General features: G+C 46.5%; 1 protein-coding gene across 2 annotated transcripts in view; it reads right to left on the bottom strand.

Annotated features, from left to right (window-relative positions):
• DNAH10 (dynein axonemal heavy chain 10) overlaps positions 1-14,140 on the bottom strand; it is a 2,445,728-nt gene that overhangs the window by 513,156 nt on the left and 1,918,432 nt on the right. For both annotated transcript variants that reach the window (XM_078667623.1, XM_078667624.1), the window contains one exon: positions 8,220-8,437. In XM_078667623.1, the coding sequence (XP_078523749.1) occupies positions 8,220-8,437 (218 nt within the window). The remainder of the gene's footprint in view (positions 1-8,219; positions 8,438-14,140) is intronic.

Raw genomic sequence — 14,140 nt, 5'->3', positions numbered from 1 at the left:
GAAGGTAATCCGTTGATTATTTCTGAATCTACCCCAGTTTTTGGTTCTTGGAGGAATGTACGGTGTGTTATAGAACTCCTCGTTGAGGTAAGGGTAGGTTTGTTCCACTTTATAGAATTTGATGTCCTTTTGTATTTTGGTAGCTTTTTTGTTAAGTTCGAAGGTGCTAAAGGTGGAAATGGTGGTATTGACTTTCTCTAAAAGACTTTTCGCATCAGGGATAGTAGAATCAGCCGAGATCAGTTGTTTAAGTTCTTCAATTTCTTTAAGTTCCTGTCGGCTGTGTTCGATGGCTGTATTAATGCCCAACACCATCCAGTGGCGAGAGCAGGTGGTGGACAGGTGGCTGAAGCTGGTGCGGAATTTGGGATCCTGGGTAAAGAGGGCAGGGGTGTTCCGGATTTGGAGGCCGACTGGGATTACGCCAGAACGAAGGTAGTCTGTTAACATACGGGCATGTAGATCAGTTCTAATTTGTTTTTTCTTAAGTTTCTCTAGTTTTTCTAGAAGTACACGGGAATTGTTTGGAGGATTGGTGGTGGATGTGGAGATGGGTGGACCAGAAAGAAGAGAAGGGCCACCCATAAGAGTTTGAATGTATTCCTCTGAATAGGATAGAGACTCCTTAGACATTCTGAGTGAAAATTAGAGTATCAGACAGAGTATAGGATTACACAGTTAATACGAAAGGAGAGTCCAAGGGGTCCAACTCTCGCAGCGATGCAGCTGCTCACAATCTTGTATTCAAGCACAGGAATATTAACCCATCAACCGTGTTGTGATTGGGGTAGAGAACTATATATAACACATGGTGTCTCAACTGGTATAATTTGAAGACAATTAGTAAGGATATGAATACAACATTATCCAGAGTGAAACAAGGAGACTCTATTTGATTGTAGATTGTGCTCATGGCATCATTTATGTAAACAATTTAGATAAGGGGTCAAAACATACAGCAGTTGTATCAGCACTGCAGAATACAAAATAGAAAATTGAAAACAACCCAAATTGTACTAGGTGCTCAAGTGTGTGAGTGAAAAACACGGAGGCGATGCAGGTGACAATGTGGTCAGCGTGGACGGCGCAAGGTGACTAGTGCATAGATATGTACAGTGAATAAAGACAGAGTGGTTCCAGATGATTTTGAATGGTTATTCTAATGTTGATTTTCTGCGTGAACCACTTTGTGGGGAGCGCCTATGGTCTTGCTGAGTAGTCGACGGCGTTTCGATCCACTCGTGGTCGGCGGAGAACTGCCGACTCAGATTGTCTGCACGAACGTTCAGAACTCCGGCCAAAAGATTTGCCCCCAGACAAATCTGATGGTCCTGAACCCAGGACCAGAGACGCAGAGCCTCCCTGCTGAGACACTGAGACCCCACTCCTCCCTGCTTGTTGACATACCACATCGCGGTCGTGTTGTCCGTCAGGACCTGAACCTACTGACCGTGAAGGGAAGGGAGGAAGGCCTTGAGCACCAGACGTATCGCCCACAACTCTAGAAGGTTGATATGAAGCAACCTCTCCTCTGGAGACCAAAGACCCTTGATCTCCAGATCCCCCAGATGAGCACCCCACCCTAGAGTGGACGCATCCGTAATCACTGTGGCCACCGATGGAGGTAGCTTAACAGGCTTTCCTTGTGATAGATTGCCTTCCACGCTCCACCAAGACAGCTCCGCTGCAGTTTCTCTCGAGATCCTCACTGACTCCCTGAGATCTCCACTGTGCTAATACCACTGCCTGCGGAGGCACCACTGGAGTGCCCTCATGTGCCAACGTGCATGGTTGACCAACAGAATGCAAGAAGCCATCAGACCGAGCAGGCGAAGGACCTTCATGACTGGAACGACCGCTCCATTGTAAAATAAAGGAATCATCTCCTGTATGTCGCAAATCCTTTGAGGAGGAGGGAATGCACGACACACAGTAGTGTCCAGTACCGCACCTATGAACAGGTTGCGCTGGGAGGGCACCAGGTGAGATTTGGGTACATTTATCGAAAAACCCAACCTGTACAACAACTGAGTTGTCTCTTGCAGATGATGGAGCACTATCTCTGGAGAATCCGCCTTGATCAGCCAATCATCCACATACGGGAATACCGGTATTCCCGATCTTCTGAGATGTGCAGCCACCACAGCCATCACCTTGGTGAAAACTCGAGGTGCAGTAGTAAGACCAAACAGAATGACCGCAATCTGGTAGTGTTGCGACCCAACCGTGAAACGGAGATACTTTCTGTGCTACTTCAGGATGGGAATATGAAAATACGCATCCTGTAAGTCGATCGACACCATCCAGTCTTCTTCCAGCAGCGCTTGAAGAACCTGTGCAAGGGTGAGCATCTTGAATTTCTCCTGTTTCAGGTAAAGATTCAAGATCCTGAAGTCCAGGATAGGACGAAGTCTTCCATCCTTCTTGGGAATCAGAAAATACCGGGAGTAGCATCCCTGACCCCTCTCCTGCTCCGGGACCACCTCTATCGCCCCTTTTCTGAACAGTGCCAGGACTTCTTCCTACAGGAGTAACAGGCGGTCCTCCGAACCCTGGCAAGGAGGGTAATTGCGGGGAAAATCCCGAAAGGGAAGAGCATACCCATTCTCCACGAGATTGAGAACCCAGAGATCCGATGTAATCAATTCCCAATCTCTTAGAAAATGGGTAAGCCGGCCCCCCACTGGGCCCACATGATCCGGAATGGTGGATCTAGGGCTGCTTTGCTGCGGTGGCAGGGGGCTGGGAAGGGGAAGAGGAGGAGGAGGAGGCTTGGCGACCTCTAGGACAAGCTCTCTCTCTGCCCCTGTATGACCTGTACAGCGTATTCTGCTGCTGCTGCGATTGTTTGTAGGAACGAAAGGAAGATTTGCCAAATCCTTTGAATAGCTTTTCAAAAGAGCCCCTGGTCTGAAGGCCCAAAGACTTCGCTGTCGCTCTGCTGTCTTTAAACCGTTCTAAAGCAGCGTCAGCCTTTTTACCCAACAATCCTGACCCATCAAAGGGCAAATCCATCAAAGCAGACTGAACATCCACAGAGAATTCTGAAGATTTCAACCACGCAGCTCTACTTGTGGCCACTGAATCAGCCGTGTCCAGCCCACTCTGGATTACCTGCCTTGCCGCAGCCTGAGTGTCAGAGATAACCTCCTGAAAATCCTTTCTATCGTTCTCAGGAATTTTAGGCACCAACTGTTTGACGGAATCCATCAACGCATGGATGTATGTACCCATCAGGCAAGTTGCATTTGTAGACTTCAGCGCCATGCTGGCTGATGAAAATATTTTATTTGCCGCCTGGTCTTGTTTCCTTTTTCTCCTTTTCCCCAGGAACCTGCAGAAAAGCACCCGTAGACTTTTTTGAGCAGGCAGCCTGCACAACCAAACTTTCCGGCAGGGGGTGAGTTGACAAAAAGTCCGGGTCACCAGGTGCCACTCTATACCTCCTCGCAACAGCCCTTGAAACAGCAGGAGCTGTCAGAGGTTTCTTCCAAACTTCATAAATGGGCTCAGCCAAAGCGTCATTGAATGGAAGCATTGGTTCAATACCGGAGGAAGGAGAGTGAAGAACCTCAGTTAGAATGTTAGACTTGTATTCAGCAGTAGGCAGAGTAATATTCAACAAGTCTGCAGCCTTCTTAATTACAACGTGATAAGGTGTCACATTTTGGAAGGCACGTCAGATACCGAGGCCAAATCCCACTCAGGAGACAGCTCAAGACCACTAAACTCTCTCAGGTCATCAAAAGGATCCTCCGAATCCTGTAGTTCACTTTCCTCCAAATTTTCGTCCCGATACCTCTCGTCTTCCAGAAGCCTCTGTGCCTCGCGCCTCAACCTCTCCTTCATAAACGAAGTCGACGGATCCGGGACCGACCCCACCAGAGCCGGAACCGACGCCGAACTCTAAGTCGGAAGAGGCAGCTTACCCCGAGGACGAACTGGATTCGGCAACGGAGTCGAGGGAATCGGCGTCGATGGATTCGGCGTCGATGGGACCAGCCTCAGAGGCTTCGGCGTCGAAGGCGCTGGAAAATGCCAATGCGGAGTTGGAGCCGGCATGAAAGGCATAAAAGGCGCAGGAGCATAAGCCTGGGGGACGCCCAGATTAAACGCCAATGGACCCGTGGGACCAACCGGTGCACCAGAGAGGTACATTGCCCTGGAGTAAACTCCATACATGGCATTCAGGAACTGGGTAGGATCCTGACCTGGAGCTGGAAAGGCTGGATAAAAGCTCCCAGGTTGCTCTTGAGGGAGCGGAGTCTTCACGACTTCGGCCTCCACTTCAGGCTGGTGCACCGGGGTCGACGAACCCACAGGCAACAAAGCCTCGCCCACATCTTCTTCTTCTTCCTCCTCACCTTCATCTTCATCTTCATGATCAGAAGGATGGGATGGATTCGGAGAAGGAATCGGCAACTGCTTCGGAGACACAGGCGAAGCTGCACGCGAAGCCTCACCCTGCGAGACCTGCACTTCCGAAGTGGAGGCCTCTGCCTCCTTTCGAAGTAACTTCACCTGCGACTTCGGCCTTGAACTCGAGTCTTCTTCAGAATGATGGCGAGACTCATGACTCCTCTTCTTATGTTTCTTCCTCAACAACCTTCTTCCTCCGAGACTTCGACCTCGAACGCCGAGTTCGCGACCTCAAACTCTTTTTTATCTTTTTTGCTCTTCAACTTTGCCAAGAGGAGTTTCGTCTCCCTCTCCCAGAGAGCCTTCGGAGTCATCTTCTTACACGAAGGACAATCTTCGACGTCATGATCGGAGCTCAAGCACCAAACACAGCACTCGTGCGGATCCGTGATAGACATCATCTTGTTACATTCTCCGCACGCCTTAAATCCAGTCTTCTTCGAAGTCATCACGACAGAAGACGAAGAAGACACCAGAGAAAATACAAAGTAACAAAGTTACAATAAAGCTACAGACAATCCCTTGAAAACCGTTAGCGTCGAAGACGCGGAAAAAAGGGAACTGATGACATCACGCCGGCGTGGGCCTATTATGGTGTCGGAGTCGCGTGAGGTGTCGTGCCTCTGTGACGTCGTCCACGTCGGCGCGAGGCTACAAAAAGAATTTCCGAATGTTGCTGACGCAAGGGGATATTCACAAGGTGAGGAATCCACTGGCAGATGTATCTATCAGAACAGTGAGATTTACACACGCCTTGTTGCTGGAGAGTTTGGGGACGGATACCTGCTAGGTAAATGACTGTGACACACCCTGATAGTCATAGCAGATGAATGTATCATGAGTATGTAACTAATGGCACTGTCTTTTCCACCTAGGCGATAGCGCATATGCCCTGCGGCCCTTTGTGCTCACCCCCTACCTCAATCCATCTACCAGGAGTGAGAGGAGTTACAATGTGGCCCACGGATCGACTCTCAACGTTGTTGAACACACATTTGGACTCCTCAAGAGCAGGTTCCGTTGCCTCCACAAGAACGGAGGTGCACGCCAGTATACTCCAAACCTGTGCTGCAAAATGATAGCGACCTGTGCCATGTTGCACAATCTTGCCACCAAGGAAGGCACATAGGTGGAGATCACACATCATGAGGACATTGATGATGGCACAGAACAGGCAGAGCCCTATGCAAAAGGAGCAGCACCAGCAACAGATGGGAGACTGAGACGGGCAGAGATCACACGCCGATATTTCTAAGTAAGTAAGGAGACACAGACAGGCTTAGTATTTGAAGTACGTAGTTTAATTGTCACTACGGCATTTAAATAATCCCAGACCATGGTATTGCAATGTCTATTATTATGACTGGGTGGTCACAGTTAACCTCACCGTGACCTGTCCTGTGGGTTGAGGGCACTTTCAACGTTTGCGTCCACGCACTACAGTGCGGGATGCACAAGGCTGGGTCTCAACGCTTTCGGTGGTGCCTGGTTCAGCAGATTGGCCCCTGCTGCTCCTACGCATGTCAGGGACAGGAGTGCTAGAGCCACTCCTCCTGGTGAAGTCTTCTGTTTCCCCGACACCTGTGTCTCCAGCAGTGGCTGCCTGTTGTGTGAGCATCAGCTCCATGGCCGAGGTGACTCTCCCCATCCCCCTTGACAAATCCGTGCAACAGTGCACAATTGCATCCTGCATGGCGACAGAACGCCGGCACAGCAGGGACGTTGCAGTTGCAAAGCGGTTCATTGCTTTTGTCTGTTGCCGCATACACTGACGATCCCTGCGCCTCTCTGAGTGGTCTCTAGCTAATTTTTCGCAGAGAGCACTCATGCACTGGGTCATGTCCGTCATCCCCTTTGCCATGGACTGCATGCTCTCTGTCATGTTGCCAATACCCTGGTCTATGTTTGACATCTTGCAATTTATACTGCGCACCTGCCTGTGAACTGCTAAAATTGCCTTTGCCTGCAGGGGCTGGACTTTTACCTTGGTGGCCTCAAGACCGCAGAAGACCCCCTCTCCATCCTGGCCTTCACCTCTCTCCCGTGCCCTACGGCCTCGGACACTGGCCCGCACAGCTCCAGAAGTAGTCTGCTGCCCAGCGTTGTCAGCCACAGGTGGAGTACTTGGAATGTCACCCTCCTCATCTTCCTCATCAGACGTTTCCAGAATCCTGAGAGGGGGCACATGAAGCCTCCTTGCCCTTACCTGCACAGATGACTGTGATGTTGGTGTGGGGGAAAGTGCTGCTGGTTCTAACTCTTGTGTCCCAAACAACAGAGGTGACTGAGGCTGTGGTGTGGTGGGTCGCTCAGGTGTAGTGGCTGCCTGCGCTGTGGTTTTGTCTTGCTGAACAGCGCTTTGACCTGCTCTTTCTTTTATCTTCTCCCTCCTCTCAGTTGTCGGTGCCCTCTCCTCCCTCTCCTGTGCTGTACTGCGTGATGACTCTCCTGTGGACAGATATGGACATTAGGGCAGTGGTGTAGTTCACCTGTGTGTCCTAATTAAATCACATTCCTATCACATAATTGCCTAGTCTTCATCTGCTTCTGGAAGTAGTGTGTGGCATGCCTTGCTGAATTCTATGGTGACTGCATTGATGTATGTACCTATGACTATGTCTCCCATGATGCATTGCTGGACATAAGTAAAACTCGTTCTGGAGTGTGATGCAGACACACACAGTGGGGAAGGGGGACAGGGAAATGGGTGAGGATTAATGTCCATGCATCTTACCTCGTTTCCTTGCAGCTCTGACAGAGCTGTCACCGTCGCCAATCCCATGGATACTTTCCGGCTCCAGGGTGGATTCAACCAGCTCCTCAAGGTCTGTCAGTCTTGGTGCTCTGTTTTTCCCTTCACCTGTGGCTCCAGCTTCTTTTCTCTGTGCTGCAAGTTTTTTCTTTGTGATGATCCGCAGATCGTACCATCTTTTTTTGAGGTCATCTATGTCCCTGTGGATGACCCCCAATGGCATTGACCTTGGACTGGATGTCAAGCCAGGTGTTACGTTTCACAGACTCTGCAACATGCAGAGACTGTTTTCCGAAAATTTGGGTGTGATGTTTAACCACCTCCTCAACCAGCACCTGCAGTTCTGCTGGGCTGAATTTGATTTTCCTCCTGCGCTCAGCTGCATCCTTCTGGCCATCCTGGGTCTCCATTCTGCTACTCAGGTATGCTCAGGGAAGCCTGCGCCTCTGTCTTGTCTCCTGCTCTCCAAACAGTTCAGTTGCTTTGCACCTGCATGGGTGTGGCCACTCCCAGGTACTGGGGAGGGGTGGTTGCATCTGATTGGTTGGTTCCTCTGTAGCTTTGTTGTGGGGTGTGGTCGGTGTTCCCGATTGGTTCACAGGCTCACATGGGTTATTTTTTTAATTTCCGATTCGGTATTTACCGAATCGGTAAATCCAATTCATTCCAATTTGCCAGGAGGACCATAGAAATGAATGGGTATTACCGAATCGGTATTTACCGATTCGGAAAATACCGATTCGGTAAATACCGATTACATATTCCGAGTGTTACCGAATCGGTATTTTTTTCCGATTTGTTTTTCCCTACATCCCGTTTTCCGATTCTAAAATACTGATTCGGTATGAATCGGTATTTAAGAGTTCGAAAACAGAATTCACCAACATCTGGCCCTAAATCAGAGAATAAAAGTGGAGAAGGTGCTTGGAGAAGATAAGGGCATTATGTGAAGTAATAAAGTAACAGGGAGAGATGGCTGAAGAGAGGTCTCTTTAAAGAAAACACCTGCAACAAACAAGCAGCAAATGTACTGGACTATTAATCATACCTTATGTTTTCTGATCCCAAACCAGAAATGAGTTTGTCAGCGGCGATCAGTCTCCTCTCCATGATTTCAGCTTCCTCCTGCAGCTGTTGTTTTTCATTTATGGCTGCCTCGTACTTCTCACCCAAAGCTCTCAGCTCACTTTGAAGGGCCGCCAGCTCTGCCTGGATCTTTTCCAGATCACGTTTGCTCACGTGATAGTTACGCTCCAACCTTGCCACCTAATGTAAGAAACGGTCTATTAAAATTCAACAATTGAAGACGGGTTGGAACTTTATTAAATATTGTGGAAAACTCAGACACTAAAACAGGTGGTTTCAGCCTATATGGAGAAAAGACATTAGAAAGAGTGAGCACATCCTTAATAGCATTTGGCTTTCCAGGTTTGATTTTTTTAATGCACATTCACGACATTCCGGGGAGTTCTCTTTATAAGGCATACTAGGCATGGATGGCGCCATTCATTTTTAATCATTTAAGTCATTTGGAACCTCTATTTATTCAATTTAGAGAAAGTATACTAGTAAGTGGTGTTAATTGCAAAAGACAGGAATATAAAGCCCTGGCATATGTGGATGATGTGATTCTACTCTTATTGATCTAGACACCTCACTGCAGCATACACTAAACAACATAGGGCCATATGTAGGTAAATGGCATTTACCGAATCGTAAATACCGAATTTTACCGATTCGGTATTTACGATTCGGTAAATGCCATGTAGGTAATTATTCTGTAACAATTACCGAATCGGTAAGAATCGGTAATTACAGATTCGGTAATTACAGAATCGGTATTTGCCATTGATTCCTATGGGCCGTGACACCCATAGGAATCAATAGCAAATACCGATTCGGTAATTACCGAATCGGTAAAATTACCGATTTTACAAGGGGGACAGGGTGTCACTTTGACACCCTGTTGCACCCCTGTTTCTGGCTTGTATGCCATGTGACACACATACATGCCCTTAGGGCATGTCTGTGTGCCACATGGCACAGGTGTACATGCACAGATGTGCATGTACACAGGGATTCGTTACTTACCATGCCATCATATTTCATGGTAAATAACGAATTCCTAAGGGCCTGTGGCACTGTTTCCAGTGCCACCTACATCCCATATTACCGATTCTGTACATTTACCGAATCGGTAATTTACAGATTCGGTAAATTTACCGATTCGGTAAATATACAGAATCGGTAATATTTTGGCCACCTACATCTGAAAATCAAAATACCGGTCGGTAACGGCCGAAATCGGCCGTTACCGACTGGTATTTGGCCACCTACATATGGCCCAATGTGGCATGTGAATACATGATAAATAAAAATCAAATGATTCAGATATCCATTTCTAATTCTTTCTTCGAAGGCATAAACAAGGCTTGGGAATTGAATTGTCTAAGAAAGGAATAACTTAGTTGGGGTTCACACTGGCATTCATTGTGATCCTTAGGAAGATTTTGGGAAATCATGCAGATATAAACGTATTACCTTTACCTAAATGTGAATGCCCGCAATTCGCAATTACGCAATCGCAAAACGACATGCATGAAAGTCTCTGATTCCTAGTGGATGCAAATGACCTACCTCATAAATACTAATGAGGTAGGTCGCAATTTGCGACCCCCTAGGAATTGAAAAAATCACAGGGATGGAGACCAGCTGGGTTCAGCAGACCACCATGTCTGTGATTGCTTTTAAATAAAGCAATGTTTTTTACTGTAAGGCAGCCCGTTTTCATTAAAGGAAAACGGAATGCTTTGCAAAAAGAAAAATGAAAGGTTTTCAGTTCATATTTTTAAGAGCAGGCAGTGGTCCGTGGGACCACTCCCAGCTCTTATAAAAGGTTTTTGCATACATTCACAAAGGGGAAGGAGTCCCTTTGGGGACCCCTTTCTATTAGCAAAGGGGTTACCACCTACTTAAAGTAGGTGGTAAAATGTGAATGTTTTGCGACCGCATTTCGGTCACAAAACATTCCTACATACCGATGTGATATTCGGCATTAGGAAGAGACGCCCTAAACACGCCCCTTCCTAACAGCGAATCCCAAACCTATTTTGCGATTTGGTAAGAGGTTACCCAAACCCCAAATAGGGTTTGCTGCATCTGATAAGCATTTTTTGCGTTATGCGAATCGGCCCGTTTGCGAAGACAAAATAGCTTGATGCATGTGCCCGTAATGTCTGAGAGTCTGCAAATCCAGGGGAAAAAAGTCTTTAATTTTTTTTTATTACAGTCTATTTGTGAGGTCACTAATAACCTGTAATATGAAAAATAACACAGCTTCTTAACTGTATGTTACTACAGATTATTTAGGACAACACAGTGCCTACTGCCGGAGCCAGCAAACAGCGTGAAAGGTAAGTTAAATGCTGTTTAGAAAAAACGAAAGCTAACTTTTCAGTGTTAATTATTTTCCTGAAAGGAACAGTTATCTGCAGAAAGGAGCCATTTATGGCAGCATGTTTATTTATAGCAGAGGCCATTACATAAAAGCAGGAATTTCTCCATATCTTATCACATATTATTAACTATACCTATTTTAGAAAGTGGCTCACAGAAAATAGAAAATATGTTTTCACAGAAAATTACTAGTTGCATATTGGATGTTTCCATTTTGCACTCAATATTACACATTTCATCTACATTGTCGCAAACATACATACTCATTGATATTAAGAAGCAAAAGTTCAGGATTCAAAATTTTTGGTGGAAGGGTAATCCTGTCCAAGGAGGACCTGGGCTGGCAGTTTGGGCTGGAATGTTCCCATGGGGAGCAGGGTCAAGACTGATTTTCATTTGGCTGGGTCCATACTCGCGTGGCATGGTGTGCAATACAATGATGGAATAACCTAGATCTGTGACTAAGGGTGAATGTTTGATTTATTCCGCATTCCGCACACCATGTGTTCTTTTAACTTACACTATAAGGGAAGCCGAATTGCTGTTGTGGGATGGTGAGGAGCCATACATATCCTGTCCCTACCTCACACCTCAGCCAGGGCTGGAAAAAGAAACCAGCTTGCTGTAGAAGTAGTATCCACCACGAAGTTTACACATGTGGCCACAAGAGCCTACCCACAGAGGCTTAGCACCATCAATCAACTGTAAATGAAAAGTAGTCTGTAACCTTGCTAGTCTGCACATCAGGTTTGAGACCCTAAAAAGTGCTCTCTTCTGTATCTTTTCATAGGAAAAATTAACTGTGCCATAAAAGCCTAGAATGTAAAGGAAAAGACAGCCAGATAGGCTAACACGAGGGAGGGTGGTGGTTTTTCTGGTGTTGATAGGGATCCATCTGAAGAATCCACGGAGCATGTGGAGGGTCTGAAGGCAGGAGTAGGCAACGAACAAGTTACTTACCTTCGGTAACGCTTTTTCTGGTAGATACAATATCTGCCTGTGGATTCCTCACCTTGTGAATATCCCCCTGCGTCAGCAACATTCAGAAATTCTTTTCGTAGCTTCGCGCCGACGTAGACTCGGACGTCATAGAGGCACGACATCGCTCGCGACTCCGCTGACGTCACCGACGCCTATATTAGGCCCATGCCGGCGTGATGACATCAGTTCCGCCCTTTTTTCCGTGCCTTCGAGGCACACGGACGGACCAATGACAGTAGACATATACACAGTATACGCAGTACAAATATCAAGGTAACACACACAGTGTGAAGCAAATGCAACAAAACATTTGACAATAAAATAAATACATAATAGAAACACTGGCATAGAAGAGTGGACAAACGGGAGGCGGGTGGGTCAGTGAGGAATCCACAGGCAGATATTGTATCTACCAGAAAAAGCGTTACCGAAGGTAAGTAACTTGTTCTTCTGATAGATACATCTGCCGTGTGGATTCCTCACCTTGTGAATAGAGTCCCACAGCAGTCCCCACTCCCGGAGGAGGGTGTCCACTCTTCTAGACCAAGAAATCCTGGAGAACAAGCGTGCAAAGTGACCGTCCCTCCTCAACTCGGAATCCAAGCAGTAATGCTTCGCGAAAGTGTGGAGGGAAGACCAAGTTGCCGCCCTACAAATATCCTCTACAGGAACACCTCTAGCCAATGCAGAGGTTGACGACTTAGCTCTTGTAGAATGAGCCCTTATACCCTCTGGTGGTTCCTTACCGGCCAAAGAGTAGCAGATCTTTATACAGAGGACGATCCATCTTGATAAAGTTCTCTTATGGACCGCTCTTCCTCTCTTGCAGCCAGCAAAGCCAATGAAGAGCTGGTCATCCAACCGACAATCTTTAGATCTGTCCTGATAAAAAGACACCGCCCTCTTGGGGTCCAGACAGTGTAATCACTCCTCCTCCTTGGAAGGGTGAGGGGAGGATAAAAGGTAGGGAGGGTAACTGATTGACCAAGGTGGAAAGGAGTCACCACCTTAGGCAGAAAAGCAGCCCTGGTCCTAAGAACCATTCGATCAGCATGAATGGACAAGAAAGGGGGCTTTTTATTTATTTATTTAACTTATATAGCGCAACAGCTGCCCGAAAAAGGGCTTCCCGGCGCTATGATTCAGTAATAGCTGGCAGAACTGGCAGGACTTAGATGTTAAAATAGCCAGGTTTTTAAGGCTTTCCTGAATTTCATGTAGTTCATCTCAGAGCGCAAAGCCTGTGGCATAGCATTCCACAGAGATGGTCCAAGGAATGCAAAAGATTTGCCACCCATACGTGACAGTTTTATTTTAGGGATAACAAATTTGTTGGCTGTTGCGGATCTCAGAATCCGAGAAGGATGGTAGTGGCATACTAGATTTTGTAGGTAATTAGGGGCTTTTTTGGTGGAAATCTTGTGCATACAGGGGAAACATCCTTAACAACGAAGATTGTACAACGACTTACCTGAACAACGAAGCCGGAACCACGACGTACAAAAACCACGAATGTCATTAAGCACGACTTCCCTAAATCACGAGTCTCTCCACTACACTCTGCACCTTTAAAAAATCACTCCAAATAATTAAGGGATAAAGGGGGGGTGTGGGGGGTTTCCCCCCACAAAAAAATGATAAATAAAAAAAAAGAGATAATGGTATGCGTTGTAAAAGAATAAGATAATACATTTAGATCCGTTTTTTTTAAAAAGAAAGGTTCACGCAAGAAGTATTATAATTACAACAGTGCCATCTAATGGGCAAAAACGAGATATAACATTTCGTGGTTAAGGAAGTCGTGTTAAAAAAAGGTAGTGGTTAAGATAAATCGTGGTTAGGCAATCGTGGTTAAGGAAGTCGTGGTTCCGGCAGTAGTTGTTTAAACATACAACCTGCATACAGCATAGTGATTTAAATTTGATCCTGCTCTCTATTCTCAGCCAATGCAGCTCACGGATAAATTTGGCGGTGGATGAAAAAATGGGAATTTTACCTAATAGTCTCGCCGCTGCATTCTGTACAGTTTGTAATCTGCGAATCATAGCCTTTTTTTGCCCCCAGATATAACACATTGCCGTAGTCAAGCCTTGATGTTATTAAGGCATTGATGACCGTTTTTCTTGTGTGTACTGGTAGCATCCAGCATATTTTTTTTAGCCATTTTAGAATAGCAAAACAAGTGGCCGATGTTTTCACAGCTTGCTGGTGCATGGTCAACGAGTCGTCTACAATGACACCTAGATTACGGGCCTGTGTAGATGGAGTCGGGGGAGTGCCCATTTCTGATGGCCAATGTTTCGGTCCACAAAGTTCTTTATTTTTCCCCAAGACAATTAGCTCGGTTTTATCACCGTTTAATTTCAAGAAGTTTTTTTGCATCCACCCTGCAATTTTTCCCAAACCTAGATTTAATGTGGAGGGATAATTATTTTCTGACGAGGGGAGGGAGAAAAGAAGCTGAGAGTCATCAGCGTAGGAGAACATCAGCAGGCCAGATTCTTCAACTACTTTTGCAAGTGGACTCATGTA

The sequence above is a fragment of the Lissotriton helveticus genome, chromosome 11, assembly GCF_964261635.1.
Source record: "Lissotriton helveticus chromosome 11, aLisHel1.1, whole genome shotgun sequence".
Lineage (NCBI taxonomy): Eukaryota > Metazoa > Chordata > Amphibia > Caudata > Salamandridae > Lissotriton > Lissotriton helveticus.
This window is presented reverse-complemented; position numbering and strand designations above follow the sequence as displayed.